The 25,173-nt window shown below is 45.7% G+C and overlaps 1 protein-coding gene across 1 annotated transcript; it reads left to right on the top strand.

Annotated features, from left to right (window-relative positions):
• The first annotated feature begins 2,815 nt into the window (after positions 1 to 2,815).
• Positions 2,816 to 23,687, top strand: BBS2 (Bardet-Biedl syndrome 2). Its single transcript, XM_055818441.1, is given in 18 exon segments — positions 2,816 to 3,008; positions 3,010 to 3,027; positions 4,532 to 4,759; positions 5,133 to 5,258; positions 5,524 to 5,586; positions 9,250 to 9,327; positions 11,560 to 11,664; positions 12,460 to 12,546; positions 13,858 to 13,993; positions 16,491 to 16,630; positions 17,427 to 17,571; positions 18,132 to 18,303; positions 19,339 to 19,468; positions 20,295 to 20,426; positions 20,942 to 21,079; positions 21,549 to 21,661; positions 22,368 to 22,516; positions 23,170 to 23,687. Coding segments are annotated over 18 exon segments (2,166 nt in total). The 5' UTR covers positions 2,816 to 2,909; the 3' UTR covers positions 23,277 to 23,687.
• The last annotated feature ends 1,486 nt before the right edge of the window (positions 23,688 to 25,173 follow it).

Here is a 25,173-nt window from a genome sequence, read left to right as displayed (position 1 = left end):
ACTGGATGCTGCACGTAGAATATAAATGACAGGCCTGTCAAACGAAGGGGAACGAGTACTAAAAGTCATGACTTCAATTTTAGGAGCTTGAGAGCCAGCAAATCCAAAGTGGCAGCTGTAACAGGCAGTGTAATTTAGCCACATTGCAGACGCACCAAACCCAATACCATAATTAGCGATGCAAAATAGTATTTACAGCCCAGATCATACATATTTAGCAAGAAGTTGGAATTTTCATCTATTTCCAATTTTACCAGCCTAAAAAGGTGTCTGAGCTCAGTTTTTTCCCCGTTGTGCTCGGCTGAGTTTGCAGAGGCCAACAGTGAGCCGCGCTTGGTGCTGCTGGGGGGGGGGGGGGGCGGGAGATGGGGATTTTCCCTTTGGGGGCAGCAGCATTTGCTGAGCTTCAGCAACACCCCGTTGTGCGCCCAAGTTCACGCCGGTGCTTTGCCTTTGTGCTCCACTACCCAAAGCGGCACCCGGGAGGGTAGACCCACTGCAAGGCTGGCACCTAGACCCACGCTCACCCAAAACGGGTCCACAAAGGGGAAAAAAAACCACCCTCTTTAATATGCTGCATATGACTGCTGCCTTGTTATTCACAAGTATAATGGCACATTGATAGAGCTGCCAGAAAAACTTGGTAAAACAATTAAAAAAAGGAGAAAAAGGCAGTTGTCACATTCGGAGTCGCATGATCTCCTCTCCAGCGCTGCCTTTGAGAGCCCTCCTTCGCATGCAGGGCAGGGATGCTGCTGCCGGCCGGGGCTTGGCTGAGGCACAAGGAAATGCCAACGGGGACATGCCTGCCAGCTTTCCTAGAAATAAATGAATCTTTGCCTCAACCCGGTGGCCTCTGCAGGGAGGGCTGTTGGCCCACTGCATCCTTTTCCAAATGTGCCTCTTGCTGGGATGGGAGTGACAGCGTGACAGTGGGTGGAGGGGTCTGGATTCGGGTGCTGGTCGGAGAGTGCGGTGCATTTACAGCATCCGTGAAGGTTATCGTGTTAAAAGTATTTCTTAAACCCAAAATAATCTAAGGATTTCTAAAGCCATGATTTTAGAAAGGGTCTCCCTATGGAGCTTGTGGTCACTGTGGGGAGAGGGGACACGTAAGGGTCTGGTACCAAAATCCATGCTGGGATGGGGACCGGCATCGTAGCTTGGCACGGGTTTGCCCTTCACCCCCCCAGTCTCCAACCTCCTCCCAGCACCCCAGCGACGGGATTCTGCACAAACCAGTGTGTAAGCCCATGGCACAGCGTCATCAGCATGCGGAGGTTGCCCTTTCCCGGGTGGCACCGAGCGTTTTAACACCAGGTTTGGTTTTATCGGCTTGTGGCTTCTTGGTTGGAGATGCCCTTGGCTTGCAGCAAGGCGCCGGGCTGCTGGTGGAGGGGGCATCATGCACCGCAGGGTGTGAGGGGTGAGGCAGGGGGGCTGGGGACAGCAAGGGGACACCCCTAGGACCCCCAGCTGGGCACCGACCCCGCAGGGAAGCCATGGCCGGGATGGTGGTGCGGGTGTTGGGGGATGCTGTGGCTGCTCTAGGGGCCAGTATCCTCTGCCCTTCTGCCCTCCTGCCCCCCCCCGCCCCTGCCCCCCAGCTGCCCCCAGTACCTCCAGTAGCCCTCCAGCACCTCCAGCAGCCCTCCAGCAGCCCCCCAGTTCCCCTGACCTTTGCAACTGCTCCCCCAATCCCACAGCTCAGCCCCCCCAGATGCCCCCCAGTACCTCCAGTAGCCCCTCAGCTCCCCTGACCTTTGCAATTCCACCCCCAATCACACAGTTCAGCTCCCCAGTATCTCCAGTGGCCCCCCAGCTCCCCTGATCTTTGCAATTGCACCCTCAATCCCACACCTCAGTCCCCTCAGTAGCACCCCAGCAGCCCTCCAGATGCCCCCCAGTCCCTCCAGCAGCTCCCCAGCTCCCCTGACCTTTGCAATTGCATCCCCGATCCCACACCTCAGCCCCCCAGCCACCTCAGCTGCTCCCCAGTACTCCTCCAGTAGCCCCCAGTACCTCCAGCAGCCTCCCAGCTCCCCTAACCTTTGCAATTTCCCTACCAATCCCACAGCACGCCCCCCCCCCCCCAGTATCTCCAGTGGCCCCTCAGTATCTCCAGTAATCCCCCAACACCTCCAGCAGCCCCCCAGCTCCCCTGATCTTTGCAATTCCAACCCCAATCCCAATCCCCAGCCGCCCCAGATGCCACCCAGCTCCCCTGACCTTGCAACTGCTCCCCCAATCCCACACCTCAGCCCCCCAGTAACCCTCTCGCTGCCCCCCCAATACCTCCAGCAGCCTCCCAGCTCCCCTAACCTTTGCAATTCCCCCCCCAATCCCACACCTCAGCCCCTCCAGTATCTGCAGTGGCCCCCCAGTATCTTTAGCAGCCCCCCAGTATCTCCAGCAGCCCCCCAGCTCCCATGATCTTTGCAATTCCAACCCCAATCCCACACTCCAGCAACCCCAGACGCTCCCCAGTACCCTCAATAGCACCCCAGTAGCCCTCCAGCAGCCCCCCAGTATCTCCAGCAGCCCCCAGCTCCCCTGACCTTTGCAACTGCTCCCCCAATCCCACAGCCCAGCCCCCCAGATGCCCCCCAGTAGCACCCAGTCCCTCCAGATGCCGCCCAGTCCCTCCAGCAGCCACCAGCTGCCCTGACCTTTGCAACTGCTCTCCCAGTCCCACACCTCAGCCACCCAGACGCCCCCCCAGTACCCCCAGTAGCACCCAGTCCCTCCAGCCGCCCCCCAGTCCCTCCAGCAGCCCCCCCCGTGCCCGCCCCGCCCCGCCCCGCGAGGCCCCCGCCCCTCCCGTGAGGCCGCGGCGGGCGCGGGCGGCGGAGCGGCCCCGGCGGAGCCCGTGTGCGGGCCGGCCCGTGCTGCCTGCCGCCGCCGCCGCCATGCTGGTGCCCATCTTCACGCTGAAGCTCAACCACAAGATCCTGCCCCGCATGGTGGCGCTGGGCCGGTTCGACGGGACGCACCCCTGCCTGGCGGCCCGCCACGCAGGCGGGCAAGGTAACGGGGCGGCGCGGTGCCCGCCTGCCTCACGGGGCCGCGCCGAGCGGAGCGGGGAGGGCCCTGCCCGGGGCCCGGCGGGGCGGCCGTGCCCCTCGGAGCGGCCGGGGCCCGCCGGGTGCTGCCGGGCCGCGCTCGGAGGGGGCTCACGGCCCGGGGGCGGGGGGCCGCTGAGGCCTGCCAGTTCCCCCCGAGCGCTGCGGCCTGCCGGCCCCCCTGTGCCCCCCCTCAGCGCTGCGGCCTGCCGGCCCCCCTGTGCCCGCCCCCCCCCCCCCAGCCCTGAGGCCTGCCGGCCCCCCCTGTGCCCCCCCCCCCCCCCCCCCCCAGCCCCCTGAGGCCTGCCGGCCCCCTGTGCCCCCCCCCCCCCCCCCCCAGCCCTGAGGCCTGCCGGCCCCCCTGTGCCCCCCCCCCCCCCCCCAGCGCTGAGGCCTGCCGGCCCCCCTGTGCCCCCCCCCCCCCCCCCCCCAGCCCTGAGGCCTGCCGGCCCCCCTGTGCCCCCCCCCCCCCCCCCCCAGCCCTGAGGCCTGCCGGCCCCCCTGTGCCCCCCCAGGGCGGGGCAGCGGGAACGGGAAGGGTGAGGGGGGGCTGCGGAGATTGCCTTGCAGGAGTAGAAATCCTTAGAAATCCTTGTGGGTGCTCGGCTGGAGCTGGGAATACAGGCAGCGGGGGGGTAACATACACCCGAACTAATAAAACATGGGTTGAAGCCTAAACCCACAGAGCCATTTAGGTTGCTGTAAATACAAACATGGCTGGGCTGTGATGTTTCTCAGCGTTGTTATTATTAATTTTTATTTTGGAGCCTTTAGGAACTGCACGGAGCAAGGGCTCGTTCCCCGGACAGGCTGTACCGCCGTAACCCAAAGGCTGTTAAGCATAGTACTCTGTGTTTCTGCAGAGTGCACGGATGTGGCGCTTAGAGGCATGGTTTAGCGGTGGGCTTGGCGGCGCAGGGTTAGCGGTTGGCCTTGATGATCTTAAAGGTCTTTTCCACAACCTAAATGAATCTGTAATATCCTGTGATCCTCTGACTCTGCTCCTGGGAATTACAGTGACTGAACTTTGGCAAGTGAGAATTATCACAAGGCCCTTTTAAAATTAACCGCGTTCACCTGCCAGTGGAGGTGAGGAATAGGTGCCAGGTAAATTGTCCTAAATATTTGGGGGTTTTTGGTACCATTGTTACCAGCTGGATTAAATTGTTTAATTTGTTGTTCCCTCTGGTTTGGGGTTTTTTTTCGGCCTTACTCTGAAGACATGTTAGTTGCCATTTTCAGAAACAAAACAGCTGGCCAGAGCAGGGTTTTCCTGCGCTTCCCCTTTTTGCTGTAGTTTAAAGAATAACTGTCAGAATATTGTCAGCAAAACCTCCAGTCTTTTGTTCTCACTTTGGTTGAGTGAATGCCCTCCTTCCCCATCACCGTTATTATCCAAACAGTAGTCTTTAACGTTTGTATACAAACATATATGCCTTGTGATAATATTTATATCTTTGTTTTTACAGGTTTTTATTCATAACCCTCATGCCCGAGGACAGACAACAAGCACAAACCGGATGGTGCAAAGTAACCAAGATTCAGACATTTCTCTTCTCAACATTAACCAAGGGATCACTTGTCTAGCTTCAGGAGTGCTGAACCCTCAGCTTGGTTATGATTGTCTTCTGGTTGGAACACAGACTAATTTATTGGCTTACGATGTGTATAACAACTCAGATTTGTTTTACAAAGAGGCAAGTAAATTTAACTCTCTGCTTTTTTTAATATATTAGGTTTTTTCTTTTTTTTTCATTTTAAAGATTGCAGTTTTTACATTACTTTGTCAATTAATTATGCTTCTGTTCTTTGCATTAGTGTATTCAAAACATTTTGCCTTTAGAATATCTGGAATATTAAAAAAACCCCAACAAATGCAATGTATGTCTTGTGTATGCACATGTGAGAGTAGATTTGCACAATATGTCAACATCACCTAGCAAGGCAAAATTTAAATTTAATAGGCATTCAGAGCTCAGCTAAATGGATAGTGAGAATGTTGGAAGCTCTTTTTTTGACTTGTGTACTCTGATGTCTTATTGTCTGCTGTTTCTTTTTGTTTTTCTGTAGGTTTCGGATGGAGCCAATGCAATAGTTCTTGGAAAGCTGGGAGATATTTCAGCTCCACTTGCTATTACTGGTGGAAACTGTGCCCTGCAGGGCTTTGATTATGAAGGAAATGACCTTTTTTGGACAGTAAGGCTATGCTTTTGATGTTACTACAAGAGTCTTTCAATGGTGCTCATTCCTCTTGCTTTTTTTAACGTTATAAGTACTAATTCAGTAATTATCTTTCTTAATTTATGTCAGACCTTGAACTGTGTTTTGGTCGTGTATTCAGTTCACTCAGGTGTTGCTTGAATGTTAATTATATTAGTTGTTCTGTTGTAGTTGAGATCATAAAAATAGTTTAGCTTCTGACAGCTGTCATCAGTATTGAGGATTGTCTTTCTCATTTTAGGTTACTGGAGACAACGTTCGGTCATTGGCACTGTGTGACTTTGATGGTGATGGCAAAACTGAGGTTTGTAAATGTTTACATGTGAATCCGACTGTTTTCATGGTCTTGTAGTGAAATGATAATGAAAACCATGGGTTAGCAAACATGACTGACTGATGTTACTGGTTAAAGTGATTCCTGCATGGAAGTTGTGCCTTTTTCAGACTCCAGTCTGGCAAAGACTTGCACAAATGCTCAGCCCCATGTACAGGGAGCAGCACTGGTCTCTGGCACTACTTGGAGTCTGTAAAATGAGGTGTATCTGGACTCTTTACTGCATTCCTGCCTCGATTTGGTGAATAGATTGCTAGCTGTAATGGAAAACTTCTCACATTTTTCTTAACTACTCCAAGAGAAATACAATGAAATGCCTGTGGTCATCAGTTGCAAGGCATCTATTTCAGTGGTATTTCTTGAATGTGGTTATAAACACTTAAATTTCAGAGGAACAACTTGCAAGCATCTTACGTGTAAAAGTGAGCTTTTAAAAAGCTGTGCTGTGAAGAGCTTCACTTACAGTTGGTAAGATCAAGAAATCTGTCTTTGAAGAAACAGGAGGACCAGAAGCATAGTGACGGGGAAACAAAATACTCTCTTCTGATTTAAAATTGAAGCTAACTTATAACAAGCATCTTGCTGATGAGATGAGACAAACAATAGGAAACAGCTGCCGTTCTGATCATGTAGACTGCAAGAAATGAAGTCATGTATTTGTATGGCATTCTATGTTGTAAATGTTCTTCCATCCGGAATGAATTGAGGGATCATGCTTATACATATGAATCTTGAAGAAAAGTAACAGCTTCCTTAGTGTGCGTCAGATGCTAGTCAATATGATGTTAAATCACTATGCTAAAACCACTTTTGTCATCTGTCTCTCAGTTTTAATCATAATTACTGAAGCTTTTCTGTTTGGTTCCCCACTTGGCATGTCTAATTGTTACCCCCAAATCTGGGTTCTTCACTCTGTGTGCAAGAGCCAATCCACACACCGAGTTGAGATGTTTGTTCATTGCCTGTCTGGGCAGAGATGGGTGCTAGGCGGTAATCCACAAAGCTAGCACACCTCTTAACACAGAGTGACGCTTTCTTTGTAGGCTTTGAACAATTGTTTACGATTATGGTGTAGTAACACTGAATTTTCCTTGGCTCTTACAAGCCTTATCTCCATTTAAAGGTACAGCGTTCTTTGTTTTCCCTGGCACGTTCTGTGAGGAGGGGGCTTTGTTAGTAGGGGTCCCTCTTTGCTCGAAGGTGGATCTTTTAGTATGATAATTAGGATAGTTCAGACATAGTTCCAGTAATTTTTTGTTTAGTCTCATTAACCATTTGGTTCTCCTTGAACTGAACTTGTTGTGCCCCAGCTTGACGGATGCATTTCTGTGTCTGTTTCTTCTCCCAAGGCCATGTTTTGGTAACTGTAAGGATTTCACTATTAAACTAACTGCAAAAAAGTTACTGTAAAAAACCCCACCAAAAAAAACCCTCGTTTTTCAAATTCTTTCTTGTTTTTCGCTATAGATACTTACTTCCCCCCCCCCCATTCTTTTTTAAAATAAATAATTCTTGTGTCATAATGTTTATAGTGATATGTAAAGGACATCTACACTTTTTGTTTTTCTGTTATATAAATGCTGAACTGATAGAGATACTTTGCTTGATTGGGATCTTCAGGAAGTGAAAAAAAAAATCAGGTTTTCTAGTCAATTTCTCTATAGCTTCTTTTAGAGTGTGGTGGTTTTAATGTGCTGAGAGGTGGTTATAGAAAGTGGAGAGGGTGTATAAAGATTCAGAAATCAGGAAACTGATCTATGGCACTAATTGTAAATGTTTTGCACTAAGTGGTTTTTTTATTGTTTTGCTATTATTTTTTCTGCTTGAGCAAGTTTCATTCTCAGCAGCTGGTGTAATCTGATGCCACTTTGAGCTAAGCAGTTGGATGCATTATCCAACTAACTTACCCTGCCAGTTACCCGAGCATGCATTTGCTGAGATTTTTTTTTTTAGTGTTCTTTTTAATCTTAATTTTCTAGGTGGGTTTTTTTTTATTTGTGGCTTTTTGCTTCTGGTTTAAAATTGAGGTTCTGAGAAAATGCACAGAAACATCTTTGCAAATCGTTGTTTATCACTTTGTGTCTTATCTGATAAGCGGGTGTGCTAGCTTCATTTCCGTTCTTCCCACCCCAGCAGAAATATGTCTATATTTAAAATTGACCAGTTTTAAAAAGTCATGAATATACTTCTGTCGTTTAGTAGCTAACAAAACTGATTTGTTGTGGTCACTGTCTTCCTCGGGATTTTGGATTGATACAGGTTATGTTCTCCTGTCTCACCAAAGACTTGGAGGGGGAGGAATCTTTTTCCTTGCTTTTTCAAGTTCCGGTCCAGTGGAATGAAAGTCACTGTGGTGGACAAGTTGGATCACAATAAATGAAAAAAACCCCAACATCTAGGCATCTTTGGGAAATGCAGCATCATCAGTAGTTGTTTTGGGATTCTGTGCTTTTAGTTACTCACTTTTAGCTGGTAGTTGCATCTTGTCAAGTAATCTGTACCTCTTACATATGTTATTTGTTGTAAATTATTTCAGTATCTACGGTTAAGCTTAGCCTGGTGTAGTTTACTTTGTCAAAATTCGAAGCATCTTTACTTTGGAAGGAAAGAAGCCTTTAATCTTTGTAAAAATCCAACTTCCATATGGATTTGTGTCTATATTCTGCCAAGTAAAGATGGATGGTTCATTGGTTTCAGTGGGGAAAAGTACTACCGGGTTTTAAACTTTCATTTCTAATTCTGTTTGTCATTGATTTGCTGGATGACTTTGTGGGCAAGACACTAAGCAAATCTATTTCTTGGTTTCTCAGTTTGCGAAGTAGAAACTGTGAACTGTCACCATCTTTAGAAAATGCTTTTTCCACAGAGCTTCTTTTCAGTTAATGCCTTACACTGGCTCAACTAGGAAACAGGAAAAGAATGATAAAGGAATGAGAATGCAGAAGACCTGAGTCGGTGCTGATTTCCTATTTGTATGATCATTTACATCAGTTAAAGCTCATTTTACCCATGCTTTGCAGCAATGGCAGCAACCATTTAGGCTGGAGGAGCAGTGATGGTTTGATACTTGGATTCATTGGTTTTGATTTTTTTTTTTAAATGAGGGATGTTCAGTGCTGAGCAATGATTTTTTTTTTTTTTCCCAGTTGTTTGCTCACAGGCCAGTAACTGGGAGTTGCTCGTTCTCTGAACCCATGTAATACAAGTTGGAACTGGGCTCCCAGTCTTCTGCTCCAACACAGGCAGCACAGTATTTTTGATGTATATAATTGCAGTTATGAGTTATAACACTAAATCTTTTACAGTAAGAAAAGAGCATATCCCTGATATTCCAAGTATCTTTTTTTTTATTCCTACCCCAGATATTTCACTGTGCTTTTGTAGAGTCTAGCTTGACAAAAAAATGTATAACTAATACTTGTTCAATGGGAGACTTCTGAAATCTTGTCTTGATAGATGGTGCCTTTTATTCCACTGGCAACTTTTCATAGAGCTGTTAAAACCTCATCATTGCTGGACTTGGAATTTTTATTTGCCCTGTAGGTCCTAGAGTATGTCCTTTTTATTTCCGTGGCTTGAATAACTATTTTTGAGGTAGACTTTTTTTCTTTTTTTTTTTTTTCTTTTTCCTAGCTTCTTGTTGGCTCTGAAGATTTTGACATCCGGGTGTTTAAAGAGGATGAGATTGTGGCAGAAATGTCAGAGACAGAGGTAAATTACTTCTACCTAATGTTTATTATAATTGCTGATGGAGCTGAAATTCTTGTGTATTGTCAAGCTTCTCTGGTTCAAATTTGTTGTGTAATTAAATATTACTTAACTACTTGGCACAGTATCTGCTAGAACTGCAAAAGTTTAATAATGTCTTTCATTATGCACAGGGTTTTTTGCTTTGTTTATTTACAAACCTTTCACGAGGTTCAGAAAAGTAACTATTGCTTGACTGAAAGTCAGGGCCCTGTCCAAAGGTAATTAAGGTTACTGGATTGTGACTGAAGCTCTTCCTGCCTTCTGAGTGAAAGAATGGCTTTGACAGTTTTCCTCAAATACATTGACACAATCTGACAAAGTAACTTGCCTCATGTATTCAGACAGTGCACAGCAGGGCAGGTGAGTGTTGCCTGGGCAAAACTGGAGGCTTAGTTTGCAACTGGAATTGCAAAGCCAGAGTTATGCATGTTGGCTGTATAAACAGGGCTACAGTGCCTAAAGTAAGGTGTGGGGCAGATAGGTTTACAGAAGAATAAATGAAAAGTGTGGGTGTTGCTCTTCAGCTTGAGAAATGAGAGAAATGCCACTGTTAAATTTTGGTTGCTCGGAAGGGGGTAAAATACTGTTAGCATTGCATTTAGGAGTTTATTTTTAGTCTTCTCATGATGCTTCTGGGCCCAGGTTAGAGTAAGGACATGTTACAAACCCTTGTCCTTGAAGATCTGAGGTCTCCCTGCTGCCCAAGTTGGGGCTAAAAGGCTTAATTAGCTTTTAATCCACTTATGGAGAGCTATAAAAGACTAATCCAGGCAGTGTCCTAGGAAAGGAGGCTGTTGCTGTAGCTAGAATTAGAACTGGGCCTATAGTACATTTTGTTGTCTGTACAGTAGCCAGTCTGGAGTTACGCTGTGATTTCTAGTTAAAGGGAAGCTAAAGATCCATCACTATCATGTGTGATTTATTTTCAGATCCACAGTAGAATTGTTTTAATTTCACACCTGCAGAGGCTTAGGAGGCTTGATGGAATCCTACTGTTCTAATTTAAAAGCCAACAGCTGCACCTAAACCTTTTGTTTTAGGAAGGTCAGTTCGGGGAACAAAGGCTTTATACATTGTGCTTGTTTCGGAAGGCTTGAATAGTTTGCGTTTGCTGTGTTTGATCACTTAGTCTGGTGAAACTGAAGCCATAGACTGTTGTGGTTCTTCAGTTTTTAAACAATTTGGTATAAAGGGAGTATTTGTACTTTTGTGAGTTTCTGACTGTTTCTGGATGTCTTCTGTCCTTACTGGGTGCATGCAATTTAGAGGATTTTGGTACTTGGGAAAGGCTTTGGAGAAGGTCATGAGAGGGAAGGATAAATGTTTGGAAAATGTTTTATGGTAAAAAAAAAAATAAAATTGAGCATAGTCAGCTGAGTTTAAGAAGTTGGTGAAAGATTTAATTTAAGGAAGTCTCCTCTGGTACATTGTACAAAAGACCAGACAGATGATTGAAATTTTGTCCTGATGTTAAAATCTCTAGTCTTAGTGCGTGATAAAAACAGCGTTTCCAAGCACTGAGAGCCTTAGCTCAGCGAAGAATCGTAAGGTCACGGGTCTTACGAGGAGTGAGAAACAGCTATGACTGAGTTAGGACTCTTGGGTATTTCCCTGGAGCCGTTACTTATTCAGGTAATACCTAGGCTGGTGTTCTAATTGTGTTCCAAAGAAGTCAAACTGCGGGAGCTGTTAATTTTTATCTCACTAATCTTGGACAAAGATTTTCCACCAATGATATTTCTAGGGCTTTCCCAACCCATGTGAAGTTGAACTCTTTGGCATCCTCAGCTCCTGAAGCTTCAGGAATGTTGTGTGTTTGGAGTAGGTTTTCAGTGATAATATGTTAGCACTGATGACCACAAGAATCCTCTGAGCAGTTGTGTTGCTGCTTGTGGTAGGAAATATTTGGTCAAAGTCCACAGTTTGAGGGCAGTTCTGCAATCCTTGCTGAAGTGTATCTTGACGCTGGCAACACAGCTTGTGTGAGGGAATCCTACAAGGCTTTTGGTGATTTCAGACTGATTTTTAAGAATAGTTACTTCAATACTCAATGCTTCCTACAATAAGCTTACTTAGCATTTAAGTATTGTGCAGTTCATATGATAGAGAGGTTGTATAGTCTGTTCTCTTACTTGAAGATGCTCAAGTTTTCACTCCTGTATCCTCTCTCTCTCCCTCCTTCCGCTTCACAAGACTGTTACTGCGCTTAGCCCCATGTATGGCAGTCGGTTCGGCTATGCTCTTTCCAATGGGACAGTCGGAGTTTATGACAAGACAGCCCGCTACTGGAGGATTAAGGTTAGTCCAGTGTTGGAATATCATCATGGAAAGCTTGAAGGCTGCCAGGAGATGGGGTACCAAATCTCAGGTCGTTCTGATGTAATCCTGCCTCTTTAGATGAATTTGAAATTTTTGGTTGAGTGTAGAACTTACTGTAATTTTGTTCTTACAAACTTCAAGCTTCAGCTTCGCGCACTTGTGTTCAAGCAACAGAGAAATTTGAGTTCACTGTTGGAAAACTCTCCTGGCTGTATTGTTGCTGAATCAATAAACTGTTTTTCAGAGACTGAGTTAATTTTGCATTGTCTGTGTTTGAAGCTAATTTTTCACATCAAGAGCAATTTGCTGCTGTAGCACATCATATTGGCAAGATCCTTTCCTGATGCTCATTTTAATATTCTTAATGTAACACAGATTAGAACGGTCTGTTTAATGGTATTAAGAGAAAGGATTCCTTGGGAGGTGACACGAAGAGGTTAATGGGTTTTCTCAGTGGTGTCAGTTTATGATGATGTTGAAGCCCTGATTATTCCCCCTGCCCCTCCCCCGAGAATTTGGCTTTTTACTCTTTGTTTTTGTGAGTTCTCATCATCTGCTTGGATGAAAATGTATTTAAGGGAAAGATCAGGTTCTTTGAGAGCAGTGGACTAGACTAGTAATGCAAGGACTAAGATTTCAGATGTGTCTGTGACCTTAGAGATAGTGATGCTCCAGCTTCCTAGCCTCTTATTCCCATGTCTTGCATGTGTCAGGCATGTGCCGTTGAACAAACATACCCAGACTTAATTTGTTCTTTTTTTTTTCTGTCCTCAGTCTAAAAACCACGCCATGAGCATACATGCATTTGACCTGAACTCCGACGGTGTGTGTGAGCTGATCACTGGCTGGTCCAATGGGAAGGTGAGTTTACTCAGGGCGGGGGTGGGGAATGAGGAGCTGTAAATCTGGAAGCTGTGTTTGTACAAGGCTGCTAAACAGTCTGAAGGAGAACAACCAAAAAGTTAAAAAGACTGATGAAGACTGAACGCTGAAGAACTATTGCAGTCAACCTAGTTTGGCTGGTGAATGCCGTGCCAAGTGCAAGATCAGAGAAAAGCTGCTTCCTCTGCTTAGCTCAGTCAATTGCTAAGGTGTAGTAACTTGTTTCTGTGGTAGCAGAGGCCATATGCCACATCGTAGGGCTCGAGTGTCTCTTTTCAGCTGTGTCTTGAGGATGTGCTAATAATCCTCTGCAATGTTTCCTGAATGTTCTCAGGCTACAGGGAAGGCAAAGCAGTTATGTAACAGGAGAGCAGCGTCAGTCCTGACTATGGCAGGATTAATCGCGCGTTACTTAATTTTATGTAAAGACATTCTATACAGCTCAGTCGTAGACTCTTAAGCCTGTTGCTTGATATTCCCCTTTGCCAGAAATGACTGTTCTAGCTGCCAAATCTCTCCTGGACACAGCTTGCCAGTTTGTTTTTTTTTAAAGCTATACTTTCTTCTTCACACCTTTCATCACTGTCATTAGCCTGAGGGAATTTAATTAACTTCATATCAGCTTGGCAGTCTAGGGCCTAGGTATGTTGTAACTTATGTTGGATTAGGTGTATAACACTGTTAACAAGAGAATCTCTCCTTGCATTACCTTCTCCCTGCCCCCCCGTACTTTTCCGCTGGCAATTTTTACCCTGCTTGTTGGTCTGAAACAGTCCCTAGCTCCTAGAAAGTGTGGTGCTGGGTCCTGTGCTTTGGAAAAGCCACACTGCACAGAACTGAGTCCCCCTCGCCACTCTTTTCCAATGAAAGATAATTAAAAGTTGTGGCATTTGTGTATAGAAATAATTCACCGCACAAGGGCTGGAGCTAAGAGGAGAGGCTGTAAATACCGCATTAAGTTTATTTCTGGTTTTCAGTCCCTTCATTGCTGTACTCATGTGCATAACGTTCCCAGTGCAGACTTGCAGTAGTCCCTTTCTTTCCTCCCTCTTGTTTGTAACTTAGGGAAGCACCTCTGAAGAGCAGGTCCTTCTAGCTGAGGCTGTCTAGAGGTCGTTTCTCGATGGTATTTTTTTCATGTGTGGTGTGCTGATCAGCAGAGCTGCAAGTTCACCTGCAATTCTGTGAGCGGAGCTGGCTTTTGGTTAACAGCTCAGACTAGGGAATGGCATGTATTTTGGAGTTAGCTTTCCTGTTCATGCTGTGCCTTGGAACTCTGTGTTGTTCCAGGTTGATGCACGCAGTGACCGAACTGGGGAAGTCATCTTTAAGGACAACTTTGCTTCCTCAATTGCAGGAGTGGTGGAGGGGGATTACAGAATGGATGGGAGCACCCAGTTAATCTGTTGTTCAGTTGATGGTGAAGGTAAGAGCATTGTTCAGGATATTCATTTAATACATAGTAACATGAGGCACATCACATCATCTCAGATCAGCTAAACATTTTTTTGGTTCCATAGTAATTTTCGCGTGACAAATTCCCTTCGCTTTACGCGAAGTTAAGGGAATTTTGAGTTACGCTATCTGCAAACAGGATTTTGAATATTGCCTTCTCTCTGATAATCAGTGTGTGTTTTATTATGATCCAAGAAGCTGTCAAAATTCATTTTTGTAATGGAAGAAGTCCCATCCTAACAATGCAAAGAGAACTATATCCAGTATATTCAGACAACATTATTATAGATGAAAGTATAGGAAATCCTTTTTTCCTATATGTGGTAGTTCTTTGGTCACTTTACAGTGGGTAAAGGTGTTCAGAGAGCTAAGGGGGTCCATGTCTGGGTTTTCTGAAGATGGATAGTTTTTGTATTAGAAATGTTAGATGTTAACAGCTTTTTGTTTACTTGAAGGTGCTATCCTGAGACTGGAAAACTGGTGGATTTGTCCCACCATACATTCAAGTCAGCCCTGGTTACTGTGAGTGGGAGCAAATGCCATCACAGGTTATTTAAATAGGCTCAGCATGAATTTACAGGGATGGCTCCAGGAAAGACACTGGTGTGATTATCCGACTGTTTGGCGTCAGTGGCCTGAGACAAGCAGGTCTGGCACAATCCATTTGGAACAAAAGCCTGTCCTTGTTAAATGGCACAGTGTTTTGCTGTCTGTCTTAATCACAGGCTGCATGGATTTGCTGCGCTTGGGCTTTAGCATATAAACCTTTTCCCCATACTTACAGAAGGGGAATATTGTACACAGTTCTGAAGATACCTTGTCCTAGCAGAGCTGCGTAGGCTAACATCACTGAACATGATCATCCTTTTCTGATGGGTCCATCATAAACAAACCTCGGCAGGATGGGAATCCCTTTAGGCTGGAGCCTTTAGCTGTTACTGAATAGTCATAGCCCTATTGTTGGGGTTATATGGTGGTGTGGTTTAACCCCAGTGGCAACTCAGTACCATGCAGCTGCTTGCTTGCTCCTCTCCCACTTCAGCAGGATGGTAAAAGCGTTGAGAACAATTTAATAATTGAAATAGAATAAGATGATGATGATAATGAAAAGGAGAGAAATAAAATCCAAAGGGAAGGGAAAAAACAAGTGATGCACAGTACAGTTGCTTACCACCTGCTGACCAATGCCCAGCCAGCCCCCAACCAGCAATCAGCAGGCCCCGGCCCCCCCCCCCCCCCCCAGTTTATATACAGAGTGTGATGTCCCATGGTGTGGAACAGCCCTTTGGCCAGTTCGGGTCAGCTCTCCTGGCTGTCCCCTCTCCCAGTTTCTTGTGCCCCTCCAGCTTTCTTAGGCTGACAGGGCCTGAGAAACTGAAAAGGCCCTGACTTAGTACATAACATTACCAAACAACAAGTAAAAACATCAGTGTGCTATCAACATTGTTTTCACACCAAATCCAAAACACAGCACTGCACCTGCTACTAAGAAGAAAATTAACTCCATCCCAGCCGAGAGCAGGACATACGGACAATGCATTCTCGGAGCCCTTGTCAATAGAGTTCTGTTTGGGGCCAGCATCCTTTCAAGTGAGGTGGTGTTCTGTGTTTCAGTGTATTTTCTGCCTTGTTCTCCTTTAAAGTGAATAATTCACTCAGAAATAACAAAATGGGTCCTTTTGTTGGGAGGACGGTGTGCATGCTGACTGCTTTTCAAGTTCCCTGCAACTGTCTACAGGGCAGCAGTGATACGCAGTCAGGCAGCATGTGCTTTGTAGGTGTAAGATTTTTGTCCCTGGCTTTCACTGTCAGCTGCAATCAGAGCACAGAGCCCTAGAGCAAAATGGAAGTTTATAGCAAGTGTGTTGGTCTCATCTGTTCGGCTCTTCTGTCTCCACAGGCAGGTGGAGGTATTTGCATAACCGTGCTCTGCTGGGCTGCTGGGACACAGGTCTTACCCCCTCTTGAAGTGATGTGTCTCTTGATTTGGGGAAAAACTGATGTGGGTAAATCTTTTTTACTGGTTGATTGACAGTGACTTACAGTCACTTCCAGACAGCAGCAATTCCTCTGACCAGCTGTAGAAGTCCAGGTACACATTTTATTAATTTTGCATAATTGCAAACTTGCCTAAGCACCTGAAAGAATGACTTAAGTGGGAATCCTCTCACAAAAGGCCTGGGTGCTCCACTTGTCTGGCCAGGTGAAGACAGCTTAAAGACAGGTTGGAAATTCAACTTTTTTTAATTATGCGGTTCTCTTGTCCTGATCATCAGGAAAGTCAGAGCCTCTGTGGGTATAAATCAATACTCAGTTTTTCAGCTGAATGGTACCAGCTGAAGACCAGAACTAGTGTTTGCTGCTGAGGAGGTGGTACAGGGCGGGTCTTATTACGAAAACTAGATTTCAGAGAGGCTGTGAAAGGCTTTGAAATTGCCTGTTGCTTTTAATTTTTTTTTCCTGTACAGTCCGAGGCTATCTGCCAGGAGGTGAGGAGATGAAAGGAAATCTAATGGATACAAGTGCTGAGCAGGATGTGATCCGAGAACTTAGTCAAAAGAAACAAAATCTGCTGCTGGAATTAAGAAATTATGAGGAAAATGCAAAGGTACTACTTAAATAATGTGTAGGGCCCAAACACACTTTCCTATTGCTATAAATCCGGAGTAATCTGGGACGAGGTTGCGGGGCAGTCCAGACAAGTCAGAACTGTAACCTGTTAGGATGTGGTGAGGTTGTTTACTGGGGTTCCTGCTTCTGCATCTGGCTTGCTCCTTGTGCAGGTTCAGAACTTGCTTTTTGTATTGTAATATGTGACACTTTCCTTGCTCCTTTGCCTTTCCAGAGCCGTTGTGTTTGGAGCTGGATTCTCTTCAGCCCTCTGCTTTGGCTTATGGCTGCAAATTGTAATTTTCAATGCATAAGCCAACTTGGGGGTCAGAAGGGCTTGTACCAGAACATCAGGTAATGGGGTGAGAGCTGGGAGCACTGCCAGGGTGTAGGAAGCGCACTTCTGGCTTGATGGTGAACGTGCAGAAATAAAGAGCTTCAAAAAATAGTCTGAGGAAAGCACAAATTCATATTTGAACAGTAAATTACGACCATAGCAGAAGCATGAGATTATATAAGCTTGTGCTTAAAATTGAATATATGTTAAGTGCTTTTCTGACTAAAGATTTGAGTACAGAGCTGAGCTCCATTGAAAATAAAACACTTGAACAAATAGTAGCACAAGTATCCACAGCTCCATGCCTTATCCAACCACTGTTCATAGCTATGTGAAGTGTCTGGGAAGTGCTGTAAGCTCCTGCAAGAAAAGAGAACTGACTTACACATATGTTTTCTAAGTTGCTTGAATGAAAATCTTGAGGTTCTAATACTAAAGGGTATGTGTTTTGCAACAGGCTGAACTGAACGCTCAGTTGAAGGAAGCTGATGGGCAGAGAGGTGTGATTCCAGCCAACACCCAACTCCAGACAGCCCTCTCAGTTAATCTAGGCTCTGACAGCCAGTCTGCCCATGTGGAGCTGTGCATTTCCACCACAAATGGTGAGTGGTAGCCTGCAACCATTGACATTCATTTCATGTAAATTCATGCAAACATTTAGTTATATTTAGCTGATGATTTGCCTGTCTCCCCTTTATCGTCTGTAATGTCCCCTTTGTGGTTGCTTTCCTTGCACAGAGTTTTGAATCAAGCTGTATTCCTTTGATGGGTCTCAGGGGGGAGGAGTTTGATGCAATGTGTGTCTTGTTATGTGTTATTTTCTAAGGCAATGAACATTTAACTGTATGAAATGAGACTTGGTGGCCCTGCAGTGCCCCTTATGTTGACTCTAACCTACAGCTGTGTTAGTGAGGCTGTTGTACGAATGCAGCTGGCTTTGTATGCAAAAGTGGAACTACCCCAAGATAGTAAATTCACCCAGCACTGGGCGTGCTGAGGATGCAGTCGGGTCCAGATGTGGTACTGCTGGTCATCTGGGGTATTTTAACAATTCGGAGGAGGGGTGTAAAGGGTTGACTGTGCTCAATTCTGAAAACAGTGGTGGTTTGTTGCCAGAGGACAGCTGTTAATTTAGGAACTGCTTTTTCTTCCTGTTGCTAAGACACAATCATCCGTGCGGTGCTGATCTTTGCTGAGGGCATATTTGAAGGAGAGAGCCACGTGGTACACCCCAGTTTCCAGAGCCTCTCGGGCTGTGTTCGAGTTCCCCTAACTCCACCCAAAGATGTCCCTGTGGATTTGCACATCAAAGCCTTTGTGGGTTACAGGAACAGGTGAGTTTTGTCTTGTGATCTCTGCTGGTCTCCAGAACTAACTGTGTGACCAGTAAACAGCCATGATGTGGCTTCGTACTTGTCCCATGGGAAGTGCACTGTTACTTCCCTGGTGCCCTGCTTCTCTGTGTTACTGGAAGGGTAGCTGGAATGCTTTCTTAAGAACACTGTTGCACCTGTGATGCTGAGCTCTTCTCCAGACAAAGTCTGAATGCGCTGGAGTCACTGGGACTTATTGTGCTCTAGCTCTGCCTTTAGGGGAGCAGTGAGCATTTCTTGTCCGGGGAATGCCTTATTGTGGGTCTCCGAAGGGAATCAAGAGAGGCAGAGGCTGTATCCAGGCTGTCTGCTCTAAGTGGCTGCCTCTCCAGGTCCGGAGTGGTGGCTGCTCTGGCTGAAGTACTTGAGCAAGCCTGTAGTCTTTCAAGCTACAAAGTAACCCTGAACCTATTTGTCTTCAGGGCAAATAGAAAGTAGCGTATGCTTGATTTCAAGACACACTTTTCTAGTTTCCCACAGAAATAAAATGTCTTTTCACGTACACTTAAGAACAACTTTCTCCCTGCTCACATCTGTCAGAACTGGCGGTGCCCCAGGAAGCAGCATCCTTTCCCTGAACAGGGAGGCCTATTTTGACAGCTAGCCAGCAACTGCAGAAAGAAAGTATGGGACTGAATTCCCTTCTTATTTTCTCAATTTCTCTTTGTTATTGCTTTTAATAAGAATTCATTGAACCTGTAAAGAAAATATCCAGTCACATAATAAAATTGTAAATGTGTTAGCTTAGAGAATATATTTCATTGTAAGGATTATGGAAAATGTAAGCCATGAGGAGGAATCATTCAACCTCATGATGTGATAAGCCTGGAATTTCCAAGTTCCAGTATTTTTTCCTGGGAAACAGTAAGCAGCTGATTATGTAGCTGGAAGCTGCTGATGTCAATAGCCAGCTAAAAAAGAACCAGGAACCGTTGCAGTAGGTGAATCCCTGATATGTTAGTAACTGTCTCTATTTTTCCTTTGGAATGCTTCCAGCACGCAGTTCCATGTATTTGAGTTGACAAGACAGCTTCCCCGCTTTTCAATGTATGCCCTGAGCAGCCCGGACTCGGCCCCGGAGCCCCTGAGCTTTGTTAACTGTACAACGAATGAGAGGCCGCAAAGGGTTAGTTTCTGCTCTGCTTCCTATTTTCCAGTCCTGCGTAGGTGGAGGGTTTGAAATTAGCTTGAGATATTCAACAGCAAAGGGAGAATTTGCAGTGAACTGCACTGCTGGCCTTTGGAGTCAGTGTATTTCAACTTGACTCTGCTTTTTTTCCTTCTTTCAAAGATGCCTCAGTTGTGGCAGGAACTAATGGCCTGAGATGATGAGGCGTTTCAGATACTGCGTTCCTTGCTGAGGGATAGTTGATGGAATGTGGCAGGAGCCCTGTAGTGAGGGACGAATATTGTAAACGAGCAGAGAACAGGAATGAGGCAGTGCAGTGCCCAGATAATGGCTCAGTTTCACAACAGATGAGCAGCAGTGCGGTAGCTTTTGTTCTAAAAGATCTGAATAGTGGGATTGCAGTAATTGGAGCTGGTCATTTCCCTCGTAACTGTAGGGCTCTGCCATATTTACATGGCCTTTACTGCATTAAATGCCAAGGCAAAACACAAGATGAACCAAAACTTTAACTTCTTGCAGTACAACCAAGCCTTGTTCCCAGGTTTCTCTGGTCTCAAGGCCTGGGCTTAGCTTGTCGCTTTGAGCTGTGTCTCTGGTTGTTGGATTTTGTTTTCTTAAGAATATTGAGCTTTGGAGCAAGGATTCAACTGTCCTTACTCTAACAAGTTTGAGAGATGGATTTAGGGGATGAAACTTGGTAAATGAGATTTCCAAGGTACCCTGAACAGAGTGCCTTGGTGCATATCACATGCAGGGATGTTGCGTGCTTCTCCAGGCTTTCCACACAGTTGATGGCTGATGCTCTTCATTTTATTTTTGCAAGATTGTTATGTGGCTGAATCAGAGTTTCTTGCTGCCAGAGGATGCTGAGTTTCAGAGCGCTCCCTTTCAGGTTTGCTTCACTTCCCTTCGTAATGCAGGTCAACTCTGCATCAAAATCAAGGCTGGTGGAGATGTGAGTATCTTCATGGACAAGGGGAACACCCGTTTTATTATACTCCGGTAAAACTTAGGGGTTGTGCCAATCTGAGGCAGTAAAAATGGTGACTGAACAGGCAGAGAAAATACTTATGTTTTTGGAAACTTTTGGGTCTGTTTACTGTTAGTAGGTAAAATTCCAGGCCTGTTACTGAAGGAAACTGCTTAGCCTACAGATCTGTAGGAAGGTGTTTGTTCCCACACAGGGCGGTTTCGGGGAGCTACGATTTGAGGCACAAAGGCTGCCTGTAACTTTTGTGCTGGTCCTGTGTGCACAGATGCCTCTTCCCAAGGCCTGAATAAAAGCTCCTTGGAAATCAGTGTCTCCTTATCTACTAAAAGCCATAGAGCTTGCTCATGCATCAATTTTTGCCTCTTGATAGTGAACTGCTTTGAGCCTGGGTAACTGTTTGAGAGTCAGTCCTGCTGGGCAGTTGTGGGAGACGTTTTGGCATGGAAGAGCGATGAACTGCTTGCTTTCCTTTCTGACAGATCTCCATCAACACGGATGATATTGATCTAGCTGGTGACATTATCCAGTCAATGGCCTCCTTTCTGGCTATCGAAGATTTGCAGGTGGAAGCAGATTTCCCTGTGTACTTTGAGGAGCTGCGGAAAGTACTGGTCAAGGTGAGGAGGTATGGGGTGTTTCTGAATTGGCAGCTAGGCAGTCACTGGGGGCATTTGAACTAGAGGATCTCTAAACTGCTGTATCTTTGGGGAACTCAGCCAGTGATGGCTTGCTCTGTCTTCTGTGCAAAGGACAATGGGACACCCTCGGCTCTCTGTTTATTCTTCGTTCTGTAGAACAGGCCATTGGTCCCAGCAGTTGATTGTTTAAAATAATGTAAATATCTTGTCTGGGAGACAGAGCTGTGGGTTTGGGTCAGGGTCTAAGGTGTGTGTTTCAGCCTGATCGCCCCCTTCCTGGGGCAGGGTACTACTCTGGCAGCCAGGGGAAAGGGAATGGGCCCAGGGATGCCGGTTGGGTAAGTTGGGATGTTATTTCCTATTACACGGGGCCAGGGTTTACCTTGGACAATTACCTGTATGCCCAGAGTGCTGGGGGCCCTTTCTCCTGACTGTCTGCCTTGGACAGGTGGATGAATACCATGCAGTGAATCAGAGGCTCACTGCCGACATGGCTGAACACTCCAGCCTCATCCGCAGCATGCTGGTTCAGGCGGAAGATGCACGACTCCTGGGAGACATGTGAGTGGTGGCTGCTTAGCTTGACTGTGCTGGTTTTAGAATGGCCAGTCTTTGCTTTTCAGGCAGAAAAGAGCACAAAACCCCCATGTGTGCTATAGGGGTTGCCTAGTAACAGCTCTGGATGTAGAATTGGTAGCTTTGCTGGGTCCATCATGAGCTCTCCTTGAGCCTTGCCTTGCTCTTTAGGTGGAAAACCCGTCTGGGAAAGGCAAAAGGGCAAGGTTAGGTATTTGACATAGAGCTGGTAGTGTGAGTCAACCTCGAGATGGCAAGATATATTAGCAAAGATACATTAAAGGAAGAAGGCAGTAAAAGCTGTTCGTGGTGTGTGAACTTTTGAGAACCCCAAGAAAGAAATTTTAGGTGTAGTCTTCACTCTTAATGGGCTGTGTTCTGTTAATGCCCTGTCTTTACTGGAAAGAGCAGCAGTAAAGAGGTCCAAATTGCTGCAGAGCAGTGTTACTTTCACTGGGGAAAGTGGCACCTCCTCTGGGTTGCTGGATAAAATAACTGCAAAAATAGACCTTCTTACCCACCCCAAAATGAGTATAACCAACATGTCTAGACAAGTCTGTTGTCTTGTAGCTAGCAGATACATGATTAACCCTGGTGGCCATCACAACCATGTATCACTTTTATATTGACAAACTAGGAATTACTTTCTTGTCTCCAGAGATGCAAATAACTGGATTGATTGTTCCCCCAGGAAAAGCATGAAGACACGGTACGTTGAGCTGTATGATCTGAACAGAGATTTAATAAATCAATACAAAATTCGCTGCCACAATCACACGGAGCTGTTGAATAATCTGAAAGCTGTGAATCAGGCAATCCAGAGGGCCGGGCGGTTACGTGGTAAGTATTGTGCATTTGGAGGGGACGGGGAGGCTGGGACCCCAGTGAGGCAGATAAGGTGTGTCTTGGAGGCACCTGGGTTAGTTAAGTGACTTCAGGCTTTTTGGCCTGAAACTAAATTAGTAAGTAGAAGTAACCTTTAACTTCACAGTCATAGCCAATTGCCTGTGACAGTCACCTGTGAGTATTCAGCATCATCTGAGATCACAGTTTTAGAGAATAGGTCAAAGCAGTTTCCAGCTTTCTGAATGGTATAGAAATGGCTAGTTTTGTTGAACACCATTTAAAAACCATTTTTAAAGTAGTGTTTCAGTTCTTAATTTATAATTCTACTTCTAAAAAACCCCAGCAACTTAAGCAGGGCTGTTTATATTATTAGTTCTGTGAGTCTTTGGGCAGGAGGTGTGTTTTTGTCTGTATAGCATTCCCCTTTCAATAAGTCATTTAAGCTCTCCTGTAATAGAGCTACAGATGATGATTCTTTAAAGAAAGGATTTTATTTACATATTAGGAGAAAAGGTGGCATTTCACTGTGTGTTTAAAAAATATTTGAAAGAACCCCCTAAATTCTGTGACTAGGTCAATAAGTATTTTTACCACTTTCTTAGTAACTGAAGTGTGTGTTCTTTTCTTTCCTTTTTTTGTCTTTACAGTCGGCAAACCTAAAACACAAGTGATCAGCGCTTGCCGGGATGCAATAAGAAGCAACAACCTTAACATGCTGTTCAAAATAATGCGTGTGGGAACAGCCTCTTCTTAAAATGGCTGGAGGAGCAGCAGCTGCGCAGAGGCAGTGTTTCCATGCAGCGGGCAGATAACAGACCAGTAATGACGAGCGGTTCGTTCAGTCCCCCGCTCCACTGTAGGGCGAAGTGATTGCAAAGGTAGCATTTTAGTTAAGCCTTCAGGTGAGAAATGTTACTACGCAGGCCAAAGGTTCGTGAAGAAAGCATCAAAGTTGAAGTGTAGATGTGCTATTTACGCAAGACAGAGGTGTAATATTGCAACAATTATTTTTCTTACAGTAACTTAATATTTTAATATATTTTGTAGGTCAGGCATTGTCCTTTTCCGTTAAAACATAGACTGCTTTGGTTTTGTTCTGATTTAGTTGGGGAGATGCGTACGGTTAAGTTTTGTTCAACGAATAAAACCAACCCCAAACAAAGCACTTTCCTGGTTTTGCTGCATAGTCTCTGTGCATGTGAAGCACTTAAACTCTCTGTGTCAGAGGATTCCGGGTTTCCTTGCAGGGGTGTGCTGCTTTCTAGGTGAACTGCAACTCAGGGCACTAGAAGCACCAAAGGGATAACATCTCCTTGCTGGCTTTTAAGCCAGAAGATCTTTGAAAGCCGTCCAGTTCCACACTCCACACAGGTAGGAAGTGGTCCGTTCCATATCCGACAGGCTCTCTGCACCTGGATTGCAGGAGGTTTTGCTTCCAGCTGGTTCTGTGCTGCTGTTGGAAAAAACCACAGATACTGAGGTGGGCAAGGGTGCATTTCAGGAACAACAAAAACAAACAACATGCCCAAGCTTGATGCATACTTACGAAGAGCTGGCAGTACTTAATGGAATTAGACAAAGAAGGTATTGAAAAATATCTCTGCTCTTGGCTCAAACCTGTTTATTAATTGTGGGATCTCTTAGAATTGGATTAAAATATTACGGTAAGGCTCTATCTTAGATCTAAAGATATTTTAGAACCTTTGCCAAAGCAAATTTCTTCTAGAAGCTAAAAATACCATGTGCAGGATGGAGGTTGGGCCCCAGTGCTCCTGGCTCCCGCGCCATTCATCACATTCACCACCGCATGGGTTGGGGTGGGCAACGCCGGCAGGGAGGAGACGGGCCACCTCTGTGAGCGAAGCCTTGGGTAGCTTCTGGGCACTGCCACGAGTAAGTGTGTCCCGTAACTGGCTCTTACTTGCTGCTGCTGCATGGAAGCCAGCAGCCCACTGTTCGTCACAGAGCAGCTGGTGAGCGTGCAGCCAGCTGAATGGGGAATGTAATTCTTGCGGTGTGGTTTAATCCCCCGAATGGCCCCTTGCCCATGTTTTGGTCCCTTCGATACGGAGGACTGCAGTGCCAGCAGCACAGATCTCTGTCACTTCAAACCTGCAGCAGCCGGAGCTCATTTGAATCCTTTTAAGAATCTGGTTGTTAGTCAAATCAAGTTCCTTGGTAAAAGGGTGGTGAGCCACCCATGCTGTTCTAAGCAAGTGAGCTCTAAGGGTTTGATTATGGAACAGTCTCCTGGCATAAGTGCTGGGCTTTCTGCTACCTGCTGTACCTGTTCCCACTGTTTCAACCTCCTGTTCTTTAAGTTCAAAATCCTAATGCTTGCTTGCTTATGTTTATGTAGCCTGTTCAATGATAAGAGAGTGGCTGTGATCAGAAAGCAGCTTTCCCGTCAGCGTCCAGGGCATCCAGTCCCAGCTCTGTTCTGCTCTTGGCAGCAAGGTCAGTTCTTTGGTCACAGTCCAGACCTCTGATAAGGATGATTTTCCCCGGCTAAGTTTCTGACAAGAAATTTGTCATTTATTTTCCTGTAAAAGCCACTTTTATCTTTGCCAAATGTAAAATCCACGTCCCGTAAGCTGGTGCTAGCAGGTTTGCAGTTGCCTGTTGAAATAAAGCAGCCCTCGGCTGGTGTG

The sequence above is a fragment of the Falco peregrinus genome, chromosome 14 (genome assembly GCF_023634155.1).
Source record: "Falco peregrinus isolate bFalPer1 chromosome 14, bFalPer1.pri, whole genome shotgun sequence".
Lineage (NCBI taxonomy): Eukaryota > Metazoa > Chordata > Aves > Falconiformes > Falconidae > Falco > Falco peregrinus.
This window is presented reverse-complemented; position numbering and strand designations above follow the sequence as displayed.